This window comes from Triticum aestivum, chromosome 6D (genome assembly GCF_018294505.1).
Source record: "Triticum aestivum cultivar Chinese Spring chromosome 6D, IWGSC CS RefSeq v2.1, whole genome shotgun sequence".
Taxonomy (NCBI): domain Eukaryota; kingdom Viridiplantae; phylum Streptophyta; class Magnoliopsida; order Poales; family Poaceae; genus Triticum; species Triticum aestivum.
Window position 1 is genome coordinate 286440660 of NC_057811.1, and position 25102 is coordinate 286465761.

General features: G+C 41.8%; 2 protein-coding genes and 1 long non-coding RNA gene across 8 annotated transcripts; 1 reads left to right on the forward strand and 2 right to left on the reverse strand.

The window, feature by feature from the left end:
* Positions 1-1950: 1950 nt before the first annotated feature.
* Positions 1951-7700, reverse strand: LOC123144684 (protein JOKA2). Of its 2 annotated transcripts, XM_044563894.1 has the most exons (8): positions 7399-7700; positions 4382-5676; positions 4167-4281; positions 3445-3672; positions 3185-3334; positions 3021-3092; positions 2412-2984; positions 1951-2323 (listed from the first exon to the last, which is right to left on the reverse strand). In XM_044563894.1, the coding sequence occupies exons 1-8, from the start codon at positions 7468-7470 to the stop codon at positions 2219-2221; spliced, it is 2610 nt and encodes an 869-aa protein (XP_044419829.1). In that variant the 5' UTR covers positions 7471-7700; the 3' UTR covers positions 1951-2218. The 2 variants fall into 2 exon arrangements, with proteins under 2 accessions (XP_044419829.1, XP_044419828.1); XM_044563893.1 differs by having other exon boundaries at positions 1955-2323; positions 2412-3092.
* An 817-nt stretch (positions 7701-8517) lies between these two features.
* LOC123141490 (uncharacterized) lies at positions 8518-11426 on the reverse strand. 5 transcript variants are annotated; one of them, XR_006470331.1, is made up of 8 exons: positions 11115-11426; positions 10666-10862; positions 10082-10147; positions 9895-9968; positions 9681-9758; positions 9501-9587; positions 9305-9399; positions 8518-8937 (listed from the first exon to the last, which is right to left on the reverse strand). It is a non-coding gene; the product is annotated as an uncharacterized lncRNA (long non-coding RNA). The 5 variants fall into 5 exon arrangements; XR_006470330.1 differs by having other exon boundaries at positions 10623-10862; XR_006470328.1 differs by lacking the exon at positions 10082-10147 and having other exon boundaries at positions 10623-10862.
* Positions 11427-13110: 1684 nt separating this feature from the next.
* LOC123144685 (ribosomal RNA-processing protein 8) lies at positions 13111-23162 on the forward strand. Its single transcript, XM_044563895.1, has 9 exons — positions 13111-13440; positions 15988-16049; positions 16525-16576; positions 17091-17205; positions 17309-17403; positions 18769-18875; positions 18992-19106; positions 22562-22606; positions 22800-23162. The coding sequence occupies exons 1-9, from the start codon at positions 13228-13230 to the stop codon at positions 22866-22868; spliced, it is 873 nt and encodes a 290-aa protein (XP_044419830.1). The 5' UTR covers positions 13111-13227; the 3' UTR covers positions 22869-23162.
* Positions 23163-25102: the final 1940 nt, after the last annotated feature.

Below are 25102 nucleotides of genomic sequence, written 5' to 3' on the forward strand. Positions count from 1 at the left end.
GACAATTTACCCCATATTGTTCTCTACACCCCCACTCCCAAGTTCTCTATATTATTCGCCACCCCTGGGCCCTCCCCTCTCCCCTAGCTTTCGTCGGCCATGTAGTAGGTGAGGGTCCCCTCCCTGGTTTCCTTTGTGTAGATGTAGTCAGTGGCGGAGCTTCTTGGGGGCCAACCTGGGCCATGCCCCCCCCCCCAGCTCACAAAAAACATGTATATTTTCCTTTGTATTAGGCCATTTTCAACTAATAATAAGCTGAGAGCCATTACGTTTGCCCCCCTCCCCCACAGCCCATGCCCCCCCGATTTTGACTCAAGCTCCGCCACTGGATGTAGTTCCTAATTTCGTCCTTCATGGCGCTATTTAGCGTAAACTCGTCAGGGTGGAGTACTCGGCGAGTCGTTGACGAAGAGCCCGAATCTGCCCTCAACGGCAACGGTTCTCTCTTGGTATGGCTTGTATCATCCGGCATCTCCAACGCTGACCCCCAAAACGAACAAACTATTTGTATGTTGACTCGCCCTTGTACAGTGATGAGTAAGGCTAGTCATAGTGGAGAGTATCTTAGACTAGTGTCATATATATATGACACTAGTCTATGTTATTACTTTCATATTGCAAAGTATCATAGCCATCCAACCTGCCCCTGAATGTTCGCTCCGGGTTTTTTTATTAAGTTTGCAATACTCAAAATATTACAGAAAATAATTTATACATAAATAACATGCAAATATCTCTAGTACAATTATAGTTCATAGCAATATTACATTCAAGATAACTGGACGTTCAACAAGTTTTTCAATTCAAGGATACTCAAGTCAGAAGGGGCATAAGGTTTATTTGTTTTTTTGCGTGAGAGGAAGTCACTCCATTGTACATAGATGTCTTGATCTAGGACGTGTTCGGAGCCACTCTGCTCCACAACTCCGCTGCTCCGCCAAACAGTACAACTCCGTGGAGTCGAAAGAGTGGAGCGGAGCGGTTCGCCGTTGAATCTCGCAGAGTCGCTGAAACCGAGCTCCTATTCACACTATTCTAGTTTACATTTAACCTTCCTATAATTTTATACTATGCAAACAATAATTGCTCAAAATAGCAATAAGAGATAATCTATTATACGTAAGTTTTTTTGACTTCACTAAATGATGAGTAAGGCTAGTCAATGTGTGAAGTAAGAGCCTGTTTGGGATTGCTCTACTCCTTAAAATTCAGCTCTGCTCCAGAAAACACAAGCCAAACGAAGTAGCTCCATGATATGCCGCTCCGTAAAAAAATTAGAAGCTGGTACAACTCTCGGTTTTTTATGAAGCTCTTCAGGGGGTGTTTCAAAAAACTCTAAAAGTTGTAGATGGGAGGAAATTACCCATCACTATCATCAGTAAGTGGATATCTCTTCGTTTCTCTCTCCTCATCCAATCAAATAAATTCTTTCCACCAAATTTCTCATTCTATATAAAACTGCTCCAAAATGGATTTGCTGAAGTGAACTAATTTTGATGAAGCGGAGTGGTCCCAAAGAGGCAACTTGAGAACGGGATTTTGGAGCTCGGCCTCCATGGAGGCTAATTTTTTTGAAAATTTTAGAAGTCATACTTTTTGGTTTCAAAAAAATCTGAAAAAAATGTACAAGTACACAATGATGTGATGTGTACATGTGCAAATTTTCAGAATGAAATACTTTGAGATGTGATAGATGCAAAAAGAACAAATTCATGGACTTTTGAGCAATTATTGTTTACACAGCCCTTATTTTAAGGTATTTCGTCTTGAAAATTTAGACACATGTATTATGCCAATTTAGACACATGTATTATGCCTCTGTGGTACTGTTGTTCAATTTTTTTTTGAAATGTGAAGATATGAATTTCATTCAATTTTGATTTATTTTTTAAAACCAGCCATGTCGACTTTACAGGAATGTCGACACGGAAGACGGAACACATAATAATATAGGTGAAATCCACATAGGTCTTCCAGTCACGATAGTAGGAACAAAGCAACTAAGGCCATTACAGCAACCACACGCAGCTGACCCACCACGGTCACAACATAATAGAGTTCACACCGCACACAAAGTCACACCAGCAACACGCTTCACAGCAGTTCATAAGCAAACCACGAGACATACTGGAGCAGCACAACAGCAGTACCACTCGTCTCATTATTTACGCATATGTAACGAGATATAGATAACTAGGTGCTCGAGAGCACACGATCTTCACTTGTCCTTCTTCTCCCTGGCGATGAGGTCCATCACAGCTCGTTTGATGCTTCCTCCATTCTTGGCAAGAAGCTCCTTGTTCGTCTCCCTGTCATCAAATCCCTGGAAGAGGAACAACACTAGGCTCAGGAGCTTGCCACGGCAATCATCATACCAACGAAATCCAGAGTAGGGCATGTATCTATCTTACCATTTCGTTCAGTTCCGCCAGCAGAGGGTCCCATTCATTGACACCACACAGATCATCCACGGACTGCTCCAGGTTGTACTTATTCTGCCTCAGTATCTCCTTGTTCAGATCAACCTGCTTAAAGCCCATTTCCTCCAGCTCCTGCAGCAGTTTCTCTTCTGTAAGACTGTCGATGTCAAGCGGCGCAGATGCTACATCCACAGGTGTGGTTGCAGCTACGGGCAGATCCACAGGGATACTAGTAAGCGAACTTGTGGGCACATCAGCAGGTGTAGTCACAGCAGGTCTCGGAATGACTTCAGGTGCAAGTACATTAACACTTGGCACGAAAGCAGCTGCATTTTCACTGGATGACGGAACATCGACCATGGGGTATGGAGGAGCTGCTGAAAATGCTGAGGGGGATTTCTTGGGCTCAGCAGCTTCATGGTATATCAAAGGCTCCAGCAGTTCCATTCTAGTGCCGTTCACATGTTCATCTAGGACTTGGTTAGCAGGCTCCATGTTGACATCAATCAAATTACTTGTGTTTGTCATGTTGCTTTCCTGAGGCAGACTACTTGTGTTTGTGATGTTGCTTTCCTGAGGCAGACTACTTGTGTTTGTGATGTTGCTTTCCTGAGGCTGATTCAAGTTAACAGCAGCAGTCTTGTTGTCACTGACAAAAGATGGATCTTCCACCTGCAGATGCATTCAGGATTAAGGTGATAAAACAAAGGCAACCATCTTGATTATACATCCACACACGCAAAAGAAATGGTAGGACACCCAACCTGGATATGAACCCAAACTCGCTGACCAAATTTTTGACCAGAAGGTGATGCCAGTCTCCAGTAAGATATATACCTCCCAGGCCTTGCAGGTGCCACAAAATCAACAGCAACATCCATCTCTTGATCCACCGGAAATCCATTCAATGGAATCTGCACAACCATACCAACTCAGAACTGGGGATTTTTTTTATCACAGCTGATATTCAGCCTTAACATGCAATTCATAGCAGAGCTTGAAACAATATGCATGGTAACTATACCTCTAGTGGGACAGAGGTCTGCAGTGCAAATTGATCACCACCGACCCAAATTAGCTGTGTGCCCAAGGGCCACATGATAGACCCGTTGTTGTGCATGCGCCAAATCTTAGTGAACGGGCTTGAAGGTGACATAAGTGTGCCATCCAGCACCGTTACATCCAAAATGAAGCGGCTTTCAAGCTTCTCACGCTTTGACTTCATCGAAGCACGTGAATGGATTTTCCGGCACTGAAATAAAGAACAGAATTAATCTACTAGTAGGCCCAATTGCAACAAATTAGTCTCTGAAGGGTTTCAAGATTGATCAGCTCCTGCTTAGGCTGGTCATAGTGGGAGTAACATAGATAGTAACATAGATGCTACGTAAGCAAAAAAGATGATGTGTCAAGTAATTAATGAGGAGAGAGGCAAATAGAGTAACATAATATGTTACCATCACATAGCGCTTTCCAATGCAAAATGAGTCAACAAAGCAATAAATGAAGATGTATATGTTATCACACTTATGTTACTACCCACTATAAAGGTAGTAACATAGACTAGTAACATGTACATGTTATCACACTTATGTTACTACCCACTATAAAGGTAGTAACATAGACTAGTAACATGTACATGTTACTAGTCTAAGTTACTCCCCACTATGACTAGCCTTAAGGGCAGAGCGCGCCTCCATTACTTTTCACCTAGCAACTTATTATACCGACTATAAAGCAACTCACCAAATTAGGGTCGCGAGATAACTTGTGTGGCAGGATAGGCTTGTCTATTCTGGTGTACTCAACCTCACTGCCCATACGACGGAAGCAGGTATCACACAGATCATAATCTTCTTTCCTGATGGCAGAGACAGAAGACATCAGAGTAAGGACACCAAGAAATAGCTATGACAAATAATTATAGTTCTGAGAGTAGTTGCGACTTAAGAAGATCTTACACATTAGACTTGTAGCGTGGCCCAACAATTGGTTGTACTCCACAACCATCACACTGAATCCACCTATGTGAAATTCGTGGTGACCTCTCACTGTTATTACCAAGATTCCCATACAGACGCCCAGCAGATAGCAGATGGCCAGGGTAAGGAAATTGTGGAGAATGTCCATAACCCAAGGGTGCATGGGGGGCTGGTGGGGATGGGTGAGGCGCTTTATACATTGGAACACGCCATCCAGGATCACTAGCTGGTTTGACATTAGTTTCAGGTTGCCAAATGGATCTCGGCTGGGACCATCCATCCACCGATCTTCGTGGCTGGAACCATTCATTTCCAGATGCATTTGGATGACTTGGACGAAAACTGGGAACAGTGGAACGAGCAGGTTGTTCAGCAGAGGGCATGACAGACTTCCCCTTACTTTGAGCATCACTCATATCCTTGGAACCAGAACTGTTACCACCTGAATTAGAGGTGTACAGCAAATCCTCAACAGAAGGATATAATGATCCTTGGCCTTGAGAAGCTTCAGTGATGACTACAGCAGGAACTTCAACTAACACACTCTTAAGACCTCCTGTCTCAGATGATACAGGGCTTCGTTCATTCAAAGGTCGTGAACCCAAACTTGCCTCAACTTTAGGCTGACCATCAGCTTTGAGATCAACCTGTGCTTGCTGCACACCACTGGAGGAGACAGGTGACCTGTCAGCACGCCCAGCAGATTGGCTACTGTTGGTTGATGTGATCAAGTTCACGAAAGGTTTTATCAGATCAGTTAATTGTGGTGGTGCTGCATCAAGTACTTCACGTGACAGTTTTGCAAGGGATTCAGGAACTGGCTCATGGATAGATTTCATAGCTTCATCAAGAGCTGATTTTAAATGAGCTAGTGGATCTTCCCTTGCAGTGGATCTCAAAGGTTCTGATATGGGCTTTAAAGCTTCATCAATAACAGATTTTATCTGAGCTAACGGATCCTGAGTGGTGGCCCCAAGAGGTTTAGGGCTTGAATCCTGCCGGTTAATGTGAGATGCCCCAGCGTGGCTATTCTTTAACTGAACATTAATCCTGAGAGGGTTCAATTTCTGATGGATAGCTGCATCATGCAAGTCCTCGTCATCATCCAGCATGACAACATCCCCATCCTCATCAGTGTAAGTGAGAAAGAAGTCAGCATCAGGGGCAAACTTAAAAGCATTTGCAATTTTGGAACGAAGAGCAGATAGATTCAAGGTGAAGTGTGTTCCGTTGACATAACCATTGAACCTCTTAAGTGTGTCACCATATTTGACCTGGAATATAGAGAAGGGAGAAATGAGAACACTGCGCTAGAACACAATTAGATCATATGACACGCAAACCATGAGGACATAATAATGATCCAAAACGCAACCAATTTTTACACGACCTATAGGAGATCAGGTCCAAACAATGGTTGAGGAACTCACTAGTCCTTATACTACATAAGTTGAAGGATTATCAAAGGAGCAATACTCAGAAAGCATATGGTGATGGTAATATATGGTACAGACAGTCATGCCCATCTGATAAGAAACATAAGAAGATAGATCATAATTAGTTTCAGTTATGTTGGCAGCAGTACGATATTCTAGAGGAATTGTGATGTCCGGAGCACAACTTCCCTTATAGCTAGAGGAAATTTGTGAGGTGCTGATTTCAAACTGAATGGTTGCATTGATCATAATTTATTCTCTTCTACAAATTAGGTAAGAGAATAAACTACTCAATCATAGTGCAAGTCTTAATGGTTCTAGATTATAGATGTACAAAGACTGATCATTATTTCTTCTCTTCTACCAATTAGGAGGGCCATAATGAGAACACAGTTTACACAAATGTACAGAGAGAACCTCCGTAAAGAAATATAAGAGCGTTTAAATCACTAACGCTCTTATATTTCTATATGGAGGGAGTACCAATTTAACTTATGTGACAGTAGCCTATACGAGAGTCAAAACATTATTAACCATAGAGTCTATGTGAACCAATTTAGCTTATGTGACGAGCTGATGGCAGCCTATACAAGAGACCGAAAACTATCATAGATAAGGTTGGTCTCTTAATGGATGAAATATTAGCAATCTCTCACTACACGTTATGAAAGAAGATGAAACGTAAAAAAAATTCAGCTCAGCAACGAACAACCAAAATTGAACTTGTAAGTCCTGAAGTTGCAAAATATACAGAAGGAGTGGTGCATGAGAATACTCAATCAGAAAATAACTAGAACAAACTACACAACTTTATTCAAAGAGCCATAAAGTGACATGTGATGGACAAAGGACTGGTCAGCTGAGTGACTACATGCATCGATGATACACTTAACCCCGTAATCAAGATTGCCATAAACAATATTGATACCGGTACTGACATAGAAATTACGAGTTTTGGATTTATTTGCTCTGATTTGAGGTTAGATGTCTAATATGTACTCGTAGTATTACTTCGCCTATATCCTAGAGAGAAGCACAATACGCACTGATCCATTAAGTTATTCAATAGAAAACAGGATCTGACAAACATATTTTGGAGTAAAACCGGGTCAGGTGCATATTTTAACAACAAACATGAGCAGGCCGCGCCCGTCCAAACGTCCCTCGATCTCTAATCCAACATATCGATCCCAGAGAGAACGGCATACACGTGTTCTCTCGTACTACCAAGAAATATAGGAGCCTTAGCCACATCATGCGCACAACCTGTGTGATCAATCTTATTCTACACCTATTGATTGTAGGAGATCAATTATTTAACTATAAAAACTATGGTTGCTCCTAGAAAGAAGATGCAGAAGGTAACCACAAAACCAAACACGTAAAAATACGTCCGATCAGTGGGCAAACCCCAACCTCACACCCAAGCCACGCCCAATCAACCAGCAATCACGAAGCCGACCCCTTGAACAAACCCCTCTAAAAGCGGTTCCCCTCCCTCGCACGCAATCCCCTTACTGGCGAAACAAAACCACGGCTCGAGACCAGGAGAAGGATCACCTTGACGACGACGTCCCACGGGTCGGGCCCCGACGCGAGGCCGTCGAACGGCGGCGCGCTCAGGCCGGACATGGCGGCGGGGAAACCCTCGGGGGGAGGCGGAGGAGGCGGCGATCGTGCGGAGGAGCGGGTCAATCCTAGACGAGACGAAGTTAGCGGCCGGAAACCTCGGAGGGCGGCGGCGTCGTCGAGGGGCGCGAGAGCTGCGTAGCCGTAAGCCGCAGCGGCGGTGGTGGCGGCGTGGGGGAGAGTGGCGATGTGCGGGTGCGGCCAAGGCTTCGGGTGCCAGAGTCCTCTTTTATCACGCCTTTTCCTTCGGTGCGAAGGATGGACACCGTTGGGGCAATTAAGTCGTGGGGGTGCGGGACCCAGGCGCCAGCGAGCGAGGCCTCGCACCGCCTGCGCGGGCACGAGGGGGCTGAGTGTAAAACTGCCTAGGGGTTTCCTTTGGATTACCTGTCAGAGTTGCGAAGTAGTAGTAGAGGGTGAGAATGCATTTAACGCCTGTCCGGTGTCACGTCTTGTCGCGTGGGCTCCACGCTTGCGACCCACGCGTCAGCTGCTGGATATGGATAATGGTTTCGAATTTTAACATATTTTAGTCCTGCCATCTTCATCAAGTTAAAAGAAACTAGCACAAGGCCCGTGCGTTGCAACGGGGCATATACATTTTAGTGGTTTGACATTATGTTATAGCACATAAGACCATGTGTTACAGCGAATACAAAATAAATAAGCGTGTGGTTACAAACCTGAAAATTATTTTACCAATCAAACAACTTTTATTATTTGGTGGTTCAAATGAATGGTGTCAAATACACATCAACATTGTCAACTAATAGAATTTGCAAATAATGCCAGCTCAGTAGTCATGTGGCATGTTCCCAATTGCAACAAAGAAGATTCTATTTTAGCTTGTTACACGAAATTTACATTTTTTTCTAGAAGAAATATTGCCTATAAATAAATTAAATAATAATGATAAACTTTAGCACAATGCAATGGTTTATATTTTTTAATTTAAGATGAAGGACATGAAAGAGAAAACGATGACCATACTAAGGCTACAGGAAAGGCATACAAAGCATATCATACAGTTATTATATAACACCACGCCTTTAGACATTTCCAAATATATAAAACATAAGGTACTGAATTCTTTTACATAGACTGATATGACTCAAAAATACAATGGTCAATGAGAGGACAAAAAAGGCACAGGATTTTCTTTTGTACATCAATGCCAACTAAAAATAATAAGAATTGTAATTAAAGAAAAACGACCAAAAAAACTGTTAAGAGCATTTGTCTTGCACTCTGACTCAATGTTTTGCTGGCACATTTCCTCATGAACAAATTTGCTTTACTAACCCTCCTATAAAACTTTCAGCTGGATGTCGGTGCCACCGAACTACCCGCTCAATTGTAGGCTCAACTCCAACCAGCTCCATTCTAGGAATAGATGGATTTGTAGTTTTCGACTCCTACTTCAAAAAAGTTTGTTGGGCCTCTACTTTGAGTGAGAACCATACAGTCATACTGCAAACACATAAAAAGTAACGGTTGAAGTAATGCAGAATAATATTCTCAAGTTTAATATACACAGGAAAATGAAAATATCATTATAACAAACAAGGAAAAAGGTTTATAAGTTCTATATTGATGCTCACAATGTCTCTATCCAGCACAGAAAGTCATTTTACTTTTGAGAGCATCATCGATTTAATCTTTATTTTCTCAAGTGGATAACAATTCATCATTGTCACCAACTACACAATAGGAAATGTGAATAAAAAGACTGCATTAAGAATTAAGGGAGAAGTCCAGGGAAGTTTAACCCCCACTCTCAAATGAGAGATCCATGTGCTTACTTTGCTTTTCATGTAGCTTCAGAATAATGTATTACCTGTTGTAGATTTTTACTCGTTCTCACTGTCATTCTACTGGAAATTCCACAAGGAAAATATATGCCTTCTTCTTTCATAGTAGTGAGCGCTGAACCTGGACCATCAAAGAGAAGATAATTTCTCATCAAATTGCCCAGCACTGTAATGAGAAGAGAAGCATCCATAAAGTAATAAACAAACCGAATCTGAATGTACCTCATCAAATGAAGGTGGCAGAAGTGTGGCGACCTAGCATAGATGTTTCACAGCCTCAAGGCTTGCAGAATCAGAGAAGTCAGAAGCCTGCTATGTATAATATGTAGGCATGTATTCTTACTTCATGAGTCTCTTATCTACTTTCCAGTAGGCAAATTTTTGTAAGCAGACTTATCTTACTTGAGAATCCTCGCTTCTTTCCAGATTTCTTGAGAAAAGTTTATGGTCATTGGTCATCATAACATCTACATTTTAGCGCTGGGTAATGAAAACAGAACATGGTAAATTTACCTGAATATGTCCCACAAATATTTGTACGATGGATGTTAGTTTAACTCGAACCAATTGCACTAATAAAATAGAACACTTAGAAAGAAGGTAAAATCAGCCTCACCAACAACGACTTTCACTAAGTAGAAGGACATTCCCTTCCCCAGCAGCCCCACACCAAGACCTCGAAGCGAGCTTCTGCTAAAAATCATAAAATGAAATGTGGCTTTACAGAAGATGATGATTTTCCATCAATGTTAGAATATCAGAACTTATCCAGTTCAAAGAACAGAAAGGTAAAGAAGGTGGACCTGTGGGAAAGATCAAGCCTTCCTCGGCAGTGCAGAAATAGTCGCAGTACACGCTCCCGCAGTGCACTGCCTAACACAAAGTTCTTTATTGCTTTCTCGTATATAGAGAATAACTAAATATTTCATATTTTTATATTAGGTTTTTTAAACATTTTTTCCACTCTCTAAGTCTCCACTAATTAGACTGAAATAGAGTCTAGTAAATTAATAGCCGATTGATATTTTTTGAGGTTTGGCGGCCATCTCTTTTTCTGTTCAGCTAGTACTATAACAAAATTCTGTAGATACCTTGGCAACGGTAGCGGAATCCTTAACACAAACCAGTAACCCAAGTACATGGTAGGTAAGAATATATAGGCGCTAACTTGGAGCAAGAGAACTCCTTTAGGTATTACCATTATTATTGTCAAGCACATCTACCAGAATCTTTTTTTTAAGGAAGAAACATGACAGTAGCCAATTTATTTAGTTCTCATCAGTAAATAAAAACAGGTACTAAAATAGTTATCCAGGAAGGGTAGCTTCCTAGTTGTAATCATACCTAATTGTAGAACTTCGGGTACGATTTAGTGTGAAGGACGCACCTTCTGACCTCCTGACCTCCAGCCAGAACAATCAAATTGATCAACATATTGGATTGGCCTGCTTGGGACGTAGCTAGTAAGTCTAGCTATCTTGATTGGGACGTAGCTAGTAAGCCTCATGAAATCAATCCAGTGGCCTGCTTGGACGTAGCTAGTAAATCAATCTAGCCGAAAACGTCCCAAGCACCAGGAGGAATCTGCTACTTAGTAATAAAATCGATCAGCAAAGATGGTATATGTTCAGATCTTGGAGAAGTATGGACAAATAGTTTACAGATAATCAATTTGTAGATTTCCTAGCTTATGCAGAAATACAATACATCATCTATCCAGGACCGGGAAGCAACACTAAATTATGGCATGATATCATTCACTTCTTTTTGTTGCCAATGAATACTAAATTGACCACTTGCTACTAACAAAACTGAGATTACCAGAAGCAGGTCCACCTGATCTCACGGCGCTCGTTCTGCCGCCACCACGAAGGCAAGATTGATCCACCGCCTACAGGAATCCAAGGGAGAGGAGAGAAAGAGAGAATCGGTCGATGGATTCCGATCCGCCGTCCCGAACTCTACTTCCGCGCTCGCCCAACCTCGAGCGAGGTGGGTGCGCCGAGCGGGGCGGCTGCGAGCGCGACCGGCGGCGCGGGGCGGGGCAGGAGGTGGCGGCTGCGGGGGTGGGCGGCGAGCGGCAGCGGAGGACAAGGCGGGGTGGGGCTGGAGGTCGAGATGGGATCGAGGAGGCAGGCCGTGCGGTGGTTGGGCTATTTTTTTCCTTTCTCTCTCCAAACCGATTCGGGCTGACTTATGTTGAGGATTGCGGGTTGATTACTTAAAGGGGCTTTTCTGCAAAATTGCTGACGACGTACGACCACAGGAGGTTGGACGAAACGTAAGAGGGGAGAGGGAACCTTACATTTCTTTTAGGTAGTAGAGATAGAGACTCTCTCCAAACCGATTCGGGCTGACTTATGTTGAGGATTGCGGGTTGATTACTTAAAACTTCAGGGGCTTTTCTGCAAAATTGCTGACGACGTACGACCACAGGAGGTTGGACGAAACGTAAGAGGGGAGAGGGAACCTTACATTTCTTTTAGGTAGTAGAGAAATACTGCCATCTTCTTCGTCCGCACGACAGAACCTCTTGCCTCCTCGATCCCGCCGATCCTGTGGGTCGATGACGACTGGACGCGTGGCATTACTTTAGTCGGCTGGAGAGCATTCAATCGAGTGGTTCGTACTCCCTCCATCTGAGTTTATCAGGCATGTTGGTTTACTAATCTCTCTTGTATTTTGGATTTTTTCTTCATGATTTTAACTAAAATAAGTTGTATATAACAAAAGTAATATATTGGAAACTACATTCAAATATGAATTCATATAATATTTGGTGTCATGCATAACATTTTGCTAGTCAAGTATGTAGTCAAACTTTTACCCAAACATCAAGAGGAACTAATAAATCAGGACGGAGCTAGTACTATATAGTGAGGAGTAATGTATGTATGGTGTCATGCAACACTACACTTAACCGGTCACAGTGGGAGTAACTTCAAGAGTAACATCGGGTCCGACTCAGCAAATTTGCCTATGTGCCAATGAGTTAATGATGAGAAAGGTAAATTGAGTAACTTGGCTAATTACTCATTCGATGAATAACATCATATATGCCAACACAAAATGAGTCTATAATCTAATAAATAAAGCTTTGCATGACACTATACATCTGTTACTACTCCCTTCGTCTAGGTGTACAAGTCACCTTACGAAAACCAAATAATCCCAAAATACTTAGGTGTATAATACATGCGGCCGGACCCACAAGATCGGATTGACCGCCGCCACTTCAATAGAGACACACCGACTGAGAAGCGTAGTCAAATCGTTTTGCGTTAAGGTGTGGCACCACTGGGTCGTAACACCATCAGTAGCCCCTGAAACTGGTCTTTGCTCTAGCTGCTTCCTGGTTGGGGTCAATCTGTTGATGATATGACATACTTGCATGTTGAGATAAATAAGTTAGCGAGAATCACTCTCTTAAGTATATAATAATATGGGATACTTGATGTTTATTAAAATATTAAATATTTTTAGAACATAAAATGCGCATGATTGTATATACAATTTTGAACATCGTGTAATGCTTTGTACGGCTATTAGTATGTCAAAAATATATCTAACAGGCTAAAAATATTTATAAATTTCTCTTAATAATGTATAAATGTGTAAAGAAAATTACAAAATTCTTTCATAGAGAGTATAATTTTTTGGAGGGGCTTTTTTTTTAGGATTGAGTATAATTTTTTTGTGAAGAGCTTAAAGTATAACTTTTTTTGAGGGGTCAAGTATAACCTTTACCCAGGGGTACAAGGGCATGGGCTAATATCATGCACTTTGGGCCGTGCTATCTTAGCCTCGGCGACGACAGGCGTATGTATCGCTGGCCCGCTTCCGTGTAACTGGGTTGCAAGTTTGCAACAGAACAGCCGCACGAATTCCCCCCAAACCCTGAAAAGGTCACGCCGCCGCTGCGACTCCGGCCGCCGGCCTCCCCTCCTAGATGGAACCTCAGCAAGAGTCGACCGTCGACGGCCGCAAGAGGCGGCGTAGAGGAGGAGTCGGGAAACGCCAGAAGGATTCTTCTTGCTCACAACAGGCACCTCCGCCTGCCCCTCCAGTGGATGCGGCCTCCCCCCTGGAGAAGCGGCGTCGCAAGGCCGGCGAGGCCGCCGCAATACCCAAGGGGCGCAAGCCTGCGAGCCTACTCGAAAAGGTAATTCCTTTGTAGGGGTAGAGGCTCCTAGAGCTGCATGGGTAGAATACTAGAACGAGGAGTGTTGGTAGCTTGGTATTCGTTTCCTTTGCAAACTGGTGTGTTCGATGAGATGATTTGCTACATCTGTATGTATGCACCGCATGGGATTTTTGACTTTTGAATACTTACTCATATGATTAAAATCCCTGAAGATGAAAATATTAGAGCATACTGCTAGAATGCACGATAATTCATTTCATTTCATTAAAACAACTGTACACAATTATGATAAAAAAATTACGGGAATTATGATCATACGTGCCACTTTGCAAAAAAGTATATCTATATCTATACCACTATATAGTGTACCAATAACTTCAAAGTATTATCCGTTGATTTATTTTTATCCAATGGAGAAGTGGCAAATCCCATCGTCCTTGGCCGCTGGATTTATTTCTCAGTTTGGTTGGATCGTGCTACGTTGCATCTCTAGAATCTCCTACAAATCCTTAATATAGTGTACTAATAACTTCAAATATCAGCCGTTGATTTACTCTTATCCAATGATGGAGAAGTGGTGAATCCCATCATCCTTGGCTGTTGGATCTATTTCTCAGTTCGGTTGGATCATGCCATGTTGCATCTCTAGAATCTTTTACAAACCAGCATGAGGAGACCAACATGTTTGCCCTCTCTTTGTGCGACTTCCCACCTGCCCATATGCCATGCTTGGTCACTGTCGAAAGACGTAGACAACTAAAGGCATTGTCTATATCTAGTGCACTTTGTAGAGAAGTAGAATAAAAGTCTACTTAAAATTAATTGCATATGCAAAAACTATATCTATGCTACTATATAGTGTATCAGTTTTGAACTTTTGAATCATAAGACCAAGAAGCAATGCTAACCGTTGATTAAGTCCATCGGATGGTTGAAAATGCTGGGATTCACAGCGACAGTACCTGCTACATACTGTAAAAGTTGAGCTGCTTGTGGCTGTCATTCATCTGTGTGTGTACGTGTACCTGGCCTGGGCAGCTGCTCCGTCCATGGCACACGTGCTGGCAGCTGGGCCGTGAGCGTGGCAGTGTGTGCTCTGCATGCAACATGTGCACCAATCAAGCGCCATTGAGATAACTAGGAGGTGAAGTTTCGAGCGAGTTGCTTAGAACTGCATGTATTGAAAGGTAGGGCTACACAAGAAGTTAAACTAATAATGCTTGCACCTTTGAGATTTATTTATTTTTTGAATTGAGTTGAAGTTCCGGTTGAGTTTGTTTTTAAGCTGGCTGTAGTGCAAGTACTAATTATAAGAATGCAAACTTTGAACGTGCTGTGCATGTACCTGCGTACTAGTAATTATGTACTCCCTCCGTCCCAAAATAAGTGTACTAACTTTTTACTAAATCAGCGACACTTATTTTGGGACGGAGGGAGTACTATCCAACTAAATATGTATGCATGTGTAACCGATTTAAAGCTGATATGCACATGCAGTGTATGGCAAAGAAACAAGTGTGTAAATTTCAGATGAAGTGTAAGATTAATTTATATGGGGATGGATAATTTTTTTTATATAGGATGAGTAGAAAAATATTGTAGTATAGTAACTACTCTAGGAACACACTTTAGTACTAACTAACCGTCACATGTGTAGCATGTACCACTCACTAGTATAAGAAGTATACTTGTATTACGAACTGAGTACAGTCTTTCTTTTGCCCGTGCACAAACGGTGTATTACACATATTTTAGCATGTTCTCTATCTCTAGTACGAAACATTCAGGAACTTTTGTGTATGCACATGCACTTAAACCCAGCATCGGGAGGTCATATTTGATGACGTGATCATTGTTCTGGATTTCCAGTAGTACCAGCAGGGGTGTGTCCTAATGTTGATAATGTCAACGCCTAACCTAGAGATACTCACATGCTTTAATGCTTGGCTGAATTTAATATACGTCTCCATCACACAAAATGCACATTTGCTCTTAGGTCTTTTTTCTAACAAATCCCACAATTTATGTGCGGTTTGGATAGCTGGAGTTGTTAAAGATGATTGGCAGTAGCAAGTGAGGTGTGCCAGGAGACATGAGGATGGGAGGCCGTTGCTGCAACAACGCCAAGGATAACGAAGCTGGTGAAGAAATTGTGAAGGTCTTAAGGACTAGATTTCACTGATCTGCCAAGGGCCTAGAGTGCGGGACAGTGTCACTTGGGTGCGGGTGTTTAGCTCAAACATTAACTGTGTATTGGACTGTTGGTAGATCTTTGTTTCCTTTCTTAGTCATTTTGGTCATTCTAAGTGCTTCTTCAGCCTCCTAAACCCATCATGAACTGGATTAAGCTCCGGTAACCATGAGCGCTAGTTTTGTTTTGCTGTATCCAACATCTATTATATCTGTTAATGATATAAATTGATGGCAGCCCTTTTTCTCAAGGGAAAAAAAGAAAAGAAATTGGTATCTGTATATGATTGTGTTGGTTATACCTTCTTTTTATTTCTCTGACCTTTTCTCATGAGTTAATTTGATGTTTTTTTGTCTGGTGACGTCTATTTGTAGATGCGTGCAAGGTTATCTGGAGGTCATTTCAGAATGTTAAACGAGAAACTGTACACTTGCAGGTTCACATTCATTCCACAGAACACTTCTTTTTGTATAATTTGATGTGTTGGTACTTGGTAGACCAGGACTCTTAACATTTTCTTACTGCACAGTATAGTTTTGGCTAATAATTAATCATAAGAACATGATAATACTTCAGTTTCATATTGTGAAACACATGGTGTTGTGAGTTGTGATTAACTAGATCGGATATGGTACAGATATTTGCTAAATATTGATCATGAAAGGTGATAAAAAAATGTATACAACAATTGTTAACCTTAACACCCGAGAATATTCTTCATGCCTTGTCTGACCTGGCACTGCCAATTATCCCTCATATCAACTGGTAGCCTGAATGATTGTCATCTCATTAACCTAGGGGTGTGTATGCCTTTAATCTTGGGAGTTGGAAATACTGGAACCTCCATAGAAACCAGAGCACCAACTTTTGCATGATTTACACTTCTTCTCATTTGTTCTTATATTTTCCAGTGGCCAGGATGCATTTGACTACTTTAAAAACGAGCCTGAGCTTTTTGACGTGGTATGTTATGTACTTATTTCTTCTACCATATTAATATTTTTATCTGCTAGCATATACTATTCTTCTTTGTAGCACATTAGTTTATAGCATTGACATGGAGTCGGTATCAAGATAAGTATGTCAGCTCTAATCAATATAAGTATGTCTGCTGTAGTGGTAAAGCATCGGAGTATCTGAGCAGGGTGAGTTTTTGCATATGTGACATCCTGAAACCATAAATTTAGTGCTCATTGTTTGATTTCTCTGTGATTCAATCTTTTCTTTTTGAGGGGTCTTGTGCTTCCATCTTGTTTGCACATTCTATCTGAAACCATGTATGAGCTTCTACACGGTTTGCTATTTTTTCTTTTGAATATATAGTTTCTTGTTTGCACATTCTATCTGAAATAAATGTCTTTTAGTGATTGATATGCAGAAAGCTTCTTGCATATGTGAAGTCAGGATAATTGATCCTGAGAAAGCAACACCATATTCACCTGATACGTGGTTGAAATTTCACTCTGTTCTCTTTTAGTATCATGCAGGATATCAAGAGCAGATGTCACATTGGCCAGAGCAGCCAGTTAATGTGATAATCAAGTGGTTGAAGAGTCATAACAAATCATGGACCGTTGCTGATTTTGGATGTGGTAAGAATGCTAAGAAGTTACTTTCTTGAATTTTGCACTCTCTTGCAATTTACCTCTCGTTATTTCCCTGCACAAGCATGCTATTACCATTCACATCCTGCAGGCAATGCAGCAGTTGCTAAAAACGTGAAGAACAAGGTCTTCTCCATCGATCTTGTTTCAGATGACCCTTCAGTGATTGCTTGTGATATGGCTCATGTAAGCACTAGCCACATTTATTTTTGTGGTGTTTTACATTGTTAGCTTTATGTTTTCGGTGGTTTAGGATCTGCTCTTTCTTGTTAACTTTCATTTTAGCTGCAGAAACGCGTTAGCAGTTATTCCCAATTAGCTCCTCGGATTCCAAATCATGATCTTCTTCATGACTATTGATAAGCATGAAAAAACACTGCGGAATATGGCAGAATGACTTTATTACAATATGATGAACACTGACAATATTCCTCTGCTAGAGCTTAGCATTTTTGGCTATATTAGTTTCATAGCCACTTGCAGTTGCACATTTTATTTGGTATCATTTCATGTTTTACATGGTGGAATCCTCGTGCTGCAATCTCCCGGCCTCTCAAGCCATCTTTCCCTGACCCTGTTAATACCCCCACCCTCCATCTGACGACCTTGGTAGCCATTGGCCACAGAAGGGGGGCTTTCTCTTTTAGCTTGCCCCCTCACTTCTCTTCGGTAACATGGTGGTTATTGTAGTTGTATCCTTCTCCTTTTTTTGTTCTGGGTGCGCTTCAGTTGTTTCTTTGAAATGAGGTGTGCCGTGGCTGAGACTGTACATTTGGAGAGGAGTTGTACCTAAGTAAAGCTGATGAGATAGTATTGGTGCTTCGTGAACTGGAGTGCTCACTTTTTGTGAATTATTTCTGTGCATCACTCTTTGCAGTTCTTGGTGATGCAATCTGTGGTCTGTCTCTCAATTGCAAGCTGCTAATTCTAATGTTAGATCATGCTACATATGTGGAATGGTTCTCCTTCATTTCAATCTTTGTACTCCACAAGTAGTAACCAGCATGTACGACTCACAATCGAATGCAGTTTCCCCGTTAGGGGAATGGGGTTTCGTAAAAGTTTTTTTTCATGATGGATCTTTCAACACAAAAATTTCCTGATATTAGTATGGTATTCTTGTTTTTGAAACAGAAGCTGCTATCACCAATATTCAATACATTGGTGCGTTGTTTAAATTTAAAGTGGAACCAATGTAGTTTATACTGGAGGTGTATTAGTTGACAACAATAGGTTCATCTCCTCCTTAGTATTTCACGACATCATCCTTTAGGAATCATTTACTCACTTAAATTGAGATGTTGGTAAACTAAATCATCAGCAATACCATTCACTATGGTTTTTTGCTGTTCTCCTGATTAGACTTTATCACGTATATTCCTGTGACATTTTTTTTCCTTTTGGATTTACAATCTTATGCAGTCCTCCCTTTGAAAAAAAAAATACTAGTCCTCAGTGTGTTTAGAACCAAGCGTTTAATATAAACATGGAAATGTCTTTTTTGGTACCCGACTTGTTACTTCAATTAAATGTGTAGTCATTTATGCACAGACCCCATTGGAGCCATCCTCTGTAGATGTGGCGATATTCTGTCTTTCTTTGATGGGAACCAACTTTCCGAGTTATCTACAGGAAGCTAACAGAGTCCTCAAGCCAAGGTTTGCTTAATGATTAGCTGCTACATTTTTACAACGAATGGTCTTTGGCTCACTTTTGAGTGTTTACACATTTGTTTAAGCACTGGGTCTGTCCTTTTACACATTTGTTTAAGCAGTGGTTGGCTTCTTATTGCGGAAGTGAGGAGTAGGCTAGACCCGAACACCGGAGGTGCTGATCCTGATAAGTTCTCCGAAGCCATCAGCCAGCTTGGCTTTTCCCTTGTTTCGAAGGTTTGTATTTACCATTTCAAAGATTTCCTAGAAAGATTTTCACATGATACAGTGCTCGGCTACCTCCTAGCTTCTTCGTGTACCCAGCTAGTTTTTTTTTTCTTCCCGAAAAAGTCCCTGGACTATATTGAAGTTTCACCTGCAGTACAAAGCACAACAACAGGTAAGGAAATTATAACCAGATCCTTTGACCAGCCAGCTACCTTTATTGAAATTATTCGAAACTCTAAAGTCTAAAGAGCGAAGTGCATTTTTCAACCTTGAAGTCTAGGGGTAGTTTAATTTACAACCCTGAACTCCAGAACCGGTTAGGAGACAACCTCAAACTTTCAATACCGGCTAAATTATACCCCTCAAACGATTGGCAGGTTTTATGATGAAATGGTAACTTAAATACTACCCATGAATTTCTTGTGTTTATGAAACTAGTAAGTTGCACGTGCAACACACATGTAATCTTCTTAGAAATAATTCTAAGCCTCCCATCTTGCATCAAGATGCCATTTGTCCTTCGGAGAACACATCTCTAATAATTTACTCATGTCGTTCTCCACCCCATGTATCTCCAAGATTAATTTCTTCCATTTTGTAATCCAAGAAAAAATCCATGAAAAAATGTCCTATCCATCTATAAAATTTTCTTGACAACATGTGCCATGTTTGTTCAATCTTCTTTTCACAAAATGTGTCATGCATGGTTGCCCACTCTGGTCATTCACATGACATGTGTCATTGGTGCTCTTTTGTAGACTCCCTCTGTAAAGTGATATAAGAGCATTTAGATCACAAAAGTAGTGATCTAAATAAAGTAGTGATCTAAATGCTCTTATATTACGTAACAGAGGGAGTATATAATCTCTGACATTTGCCAAATTGATGAAGTATTAAGAAATGAATTAATATCACTACATTTGATCCATGAATGTTTATTTAATAGCAGGTGATACCTAATACCGCATGCCTATACCTAATCCTGATCTTGACAAACTCATCATATGAAACCACAAAAGAAAACCCATTCAATCAATTACACATAAGACAGACTTCTGAAGTATTTAATAGCAACAAAAGAAAACTGTAAATTAACTTTGCATCAGCCATGACTTCAGTACGCGCAAATTCCAGTGAAATCAATCATCCGACCCACTATTGTGTTTATAAGGGATTATACACAAAAGTGAAAGAAATAATGTCAACTTAATCTTTTAGTAACTCTAGTATGAATGGAGAAGCATGAAGAAATTTTACTGACCTTGATGCCTAGTAGAAGGAAAAAAACAGAGCACAGAGACTTACCAATGGCTAGTTGTCACGATGTATTTCTTTTCCAGATTACCATAAGTTACATACGATAAATATGCCATCTCTGAATTTATTGGACTCACATCGCTGACAATCTTCTAAAAAGCATGAGACCTGAGCAATGAGCTATCAATTTTCCTTCACCAATATGATTGGACCTCTCAAATGGGGCTGGTAACTTAAAAAAAATTAAAAAAATGGGGCTGGTTGCAACCAGCAAAGATCCTACATCTTGTCACCTCAGGTTCAGAATATTAGCTTCAGCATAGCAACAACTTCAAGATTTGCAGTACTACTATCTGCGCTACTTTTGTGCCTTTTCATATAAGTAACAACACCTAAAAGATCATCAGTATACATCTTTACAGTAAGGCAAAATGAGATAATAAGTATCTACATGATAATAGGATTATAGGAAGATCAGTTTTATACCGGACTTCTTGTGAATGTACTTGATTAATCACATTGACTTGGTTTTATACCGGACTGCTTGTGAATGTACTTGATTAATCACATTGACTTGGTTTTTCCATATGGACAATACTCTGCAGTTCCCTTCATCTTTGTGAGAACAAATGCACAGGTAGATGGTCTACACCTTTTTAATTGCTAATTAGCTGAAAACGCGAGTCTGATCAGATTCAGATCACACAACCGAACAGAAAAATACATCAGATCAACATGATAGCACATGGAAGGGGGGGGGGGGGTGGTTAGTGGCGGCTGGCGCGTGGCAAAGGCATGTAAGTGCGCAAACTTCATGCAATGAGAGATCCACTGGCCATGGTTGTCGCTTGAGCCTGCATTGGTTCCCAGCGGGGCAGATGCAGCATGTGGAAGGCTGAGAACCCGTGGGGACGGCGTCGGCCGGCATGTGCCCGATGTCAACCATGGAAGGGCACCGAGCATGACAGATAGAGTGAGAGCCGAACAAGGAGACCACCGCTGCCGCTCTTGCTCGCCATTCTCCGTGCCAAGGAGATCAAAGGATCCAGTTGGAGGATGTCGAGGACGTTTTGTCCGCTGCGCCGCGCGGATGGACGGCGAGTAACACCGAGGAACATGAGGCGTCCCCGACGGCCGGAGGCGGTGTAGGGGGCGGCTTCCTGACGACCGGCTGTAGTAGGATGCGCCGTCCCCGCCGGCCGGCCAGGGGGTGTAGGAGGAGGGGCCGTCCCCGACAGCCAGCCAGGCGGTGTAGGGCGGCGGCATCGCCGCCAACGGCCGAGGCGAGGCGATGGGGTGACACGGAGATGTGAGGGGCGGCGTCCTTCAAGGTGTGGCGGCTCGAGGCGATGGGGGCGGCATCATGAAGGTGCGGCGTCTCGAGGCGATTGGGGACGGAGCGACGGTGCGACAGTTCCTTTCCTTTCTTTTTTGACGTGAGCAGTTCCTTTCCTTTCGTGCCAAAGGAAGGGAATCATCAGGAAGAGAAAGAATTGTTTAGCGTTAAACGTATTTAGTCGCTCACAATTAGGACAATAAAAACTGTTGGACTAACATGAATGGATGGCCGAGATCTGTTGGATCTGCCCCTTTGGATATTTTATATTGGTACAGATTTGTGTTGAAATTTAACTTGATATCAAAAAGACCAAATTATCGCATGTGTGCTGTTTGTGTTTAAAACTTTAAAGAACATAGACCAACCTAGTTTCTTATCATGCTGAAATAACTGGAGTGAAAGATCTTTCCAAAGGCTTGCATATCCTTGAAAACTGAATTATCACGTGCTCATACTGAATTCTGGTTTTCTGTATATTAGGGTACACAAGCTGTAGTATTTGGAGTGGCAATGTTGCTTAGTGCATTGACTAAATAATGCACAATAAGAGATATGGATGTCACAACTTTAATTATGCACCCTTAGGACATGCTTCAGAAACTAATCTGTTCTTTGAGCTGAGTGGATCTAGTATGAGGTTATGGGTTTGAAAGTTCCCATTGATGCATCTTTTTCTGTGTTCCATGTTTGAAAGTCCACATGACGGGTTCTCGTTTTTGGTTGGACTTTGGATCCTTTTGACATACCGGTGTAGTGATGTACATATATAGTTTGTTTTATTGACATAATGACATGACCATACATAAATTATATGAAAAGAGAAGATTACTCCGGTACTTCTCAGTTGCTAATTGGTTCCTTTCTGCAGGATGAGAAGAACAAAATGTTTGTCCTGTTTTATTTCAGGAAAAAGGTTGGTCACCCTGTTTCCTACCTTCGCCTGAGTGACAATTAACAATTACTCCCTCTGTAAACTAATATAAGAGCATTTAGATCACTATTTTAGTATTCTAAACGCTTTTATATTAGTTTACAGAGGGATCGTTGACATAGTCAAAATACATTTTAACACTGAACTGATGTTGCGGTTTGACTTGTCTCCACAGGAAAGGAGCAAGGTGGCGAAAAACATTGAATGGCCCCAGTTGAAACCTTGCTTATACAAGCGGCGATGATCTCATCCTCCACTATGGTCGCTCCAGACCTCTTCCAGAGTGTGGTTAAATTAATCGATGTCTTGTGCTAAACTAGTCATCCTTTTCTACTCCTATTTCTTTTACCTTTGGGCAGCTGTATGTTCAAAGAATCAGACCACACCAGATATGACCTAGTAAGCGCTGTAACTCGAGGCAGTTTAGAAGTGTATTATTATACAGTTCTGAATCTGCTTCATATCTTCTTTCCTGGGCCTTGTAAACGAGTGGAGGATAAGTTCAACAAAGGGCATTATTTCTGCGTTACTTATTATATTTGATACTCCCTCTGTAAAGAAATATAAGATCGTTTAACTCGAGGCATGATTTCTTTGCGGGGGGAGTTCTGCTCACAACAAGGTCATTCTTGTAGCTAGAACATCTGTGCTAGTAGTGGATTTCTCTTGCCTTTTTTGACTGGGTTATTGGAGTGACCCGTCGCTGCCACTTGTGGATTTCGATAGCGACCGATTTGTCTGCATGCCTGCCACTTCCTGGTGGAAAATTGGTTCTTTTTTCCTGGGTTGAATTCGCCTCTCCCCGCGAAAAAAGAAAGAAAAAGAATTCACCTCTATTTTCCTCATATGTGGCTGAGCACGAGCCTGTCACGACCGGTTTATACAGTACTCCCTCCGTTCCAAAATAGATGACTCAACTTTGTATTAACTTTGGTTAGTATAAAGTTGAGTCATTTATTTTGGAATGGAGGGAGTAGCTTCTAGCAAATGATGATGGAGGTCTGTGGATTTCCTACAGCATACTGAACTTGCTTGATATGATGTGGTCTTCAGTTAGAGTCCACGCAAATGTGTTTTTGTCTTGTATAAAACCACCGCTGAAGCACTAGTGGCATGTGAATGTGATCAAGAATGTATAGTTTCGCAACTAAGATGCGTTTTGCTCTTGCACAGTTGAGAAGAACTGTTTCTGCGTTCACTTCTGTCAAAATTTCTATATTTTTCTGTTGCGTATTTTTCTTCTATACGTGCGATCCGATCCAAACAGGCCCTTAAATGCTCGAGCGATGTTGTCAATTGGTATGAAAGCGATACTCCCGTTTTGACTTTTATTTGTTTATTTATTATTCCATTGGCAGTGGCAGACATAGGAGTAAGAAAACACACCCACGCACAAAATAGCGTAGTACTACTCCACGGGCGACTCCCTGATTCCAAGATCCAAGTAGACAGATACTAAAATATTTCCTGTACGTATTCTCTTGCCAAGCAGGATTACTTACTTTATGTACATGCAGTGGTTAATGCCCTGCTAATGGAGGATCGCGTTAGATCTGACAGGTGCCCCTTCCGAGAGGGAGAGAGACACAGCAGTGTGCTGTGTGCACAGCACACGGCTGTAAAAAAGAAACGGTAGACCCCGCCACACACAGTAGTAGTACTATATACACAACTAATATGTATACTACTGTATGTTTGTATACTGGAAGTACTTAACAACGAAGTTAAGCATAGTTTACACACACGCTGCTTCGTGCAACCTTCACGCACCAGCCGTATCCATCCATCCATCGCTATCTGGACTTATTGGCCGGATCCCAATTATGAAGTGAACCGAAATGAGCAGTGTTTAGGGGGGTGGGGCCCACACACTTGGCTTAAGCCACAGCAAACATGATCATTATAAGGCTAGCGTGTAAGTTTCACGTGTACTACATGACGCCGCAAACGACCTGGCCGCTTGCGGTGCACTCATTTTCGTGCCAAAACTTGCCGCACCTCGGGTCGGAGCAATCCCTAGCGAAATACCAGTAATCATTCTCGTCTACGTCTCGGCCTAATTAGCTTCTGTTTTTAGTGTTCTTTGGCGCCATACCCCGAAAGGTGCCAAGAATAACACTAATTGCGTAACGGGGGCTGCAATGATCGACGTTTAGGGCCAATTCGTCTAACTCGATCCAACGCCGGGTTTGGACCTTTCGTTTTCCAACCCTTCCGCCAAATTCCACCTACCCCATATTTCCGCCTTCTTCCTCCTTTTCAGTGTGATTTTTCTAGTGGAATATCTCTCGTGTATATCTATCTACTACTCTCCGTCAAACGTCCAATGGATGTCGCTTAAATGATGAAGGAAGTAGTTAGAAACGGGACAACATTTTTTTTCCTATCAGACAAAGTGGTTCGTTCAACCGGGAGAGGATTTATAGCACGAAGGGCCGGGCATGCAGATCACGTGCCGTTGATTTGCGCCAAGAGCAT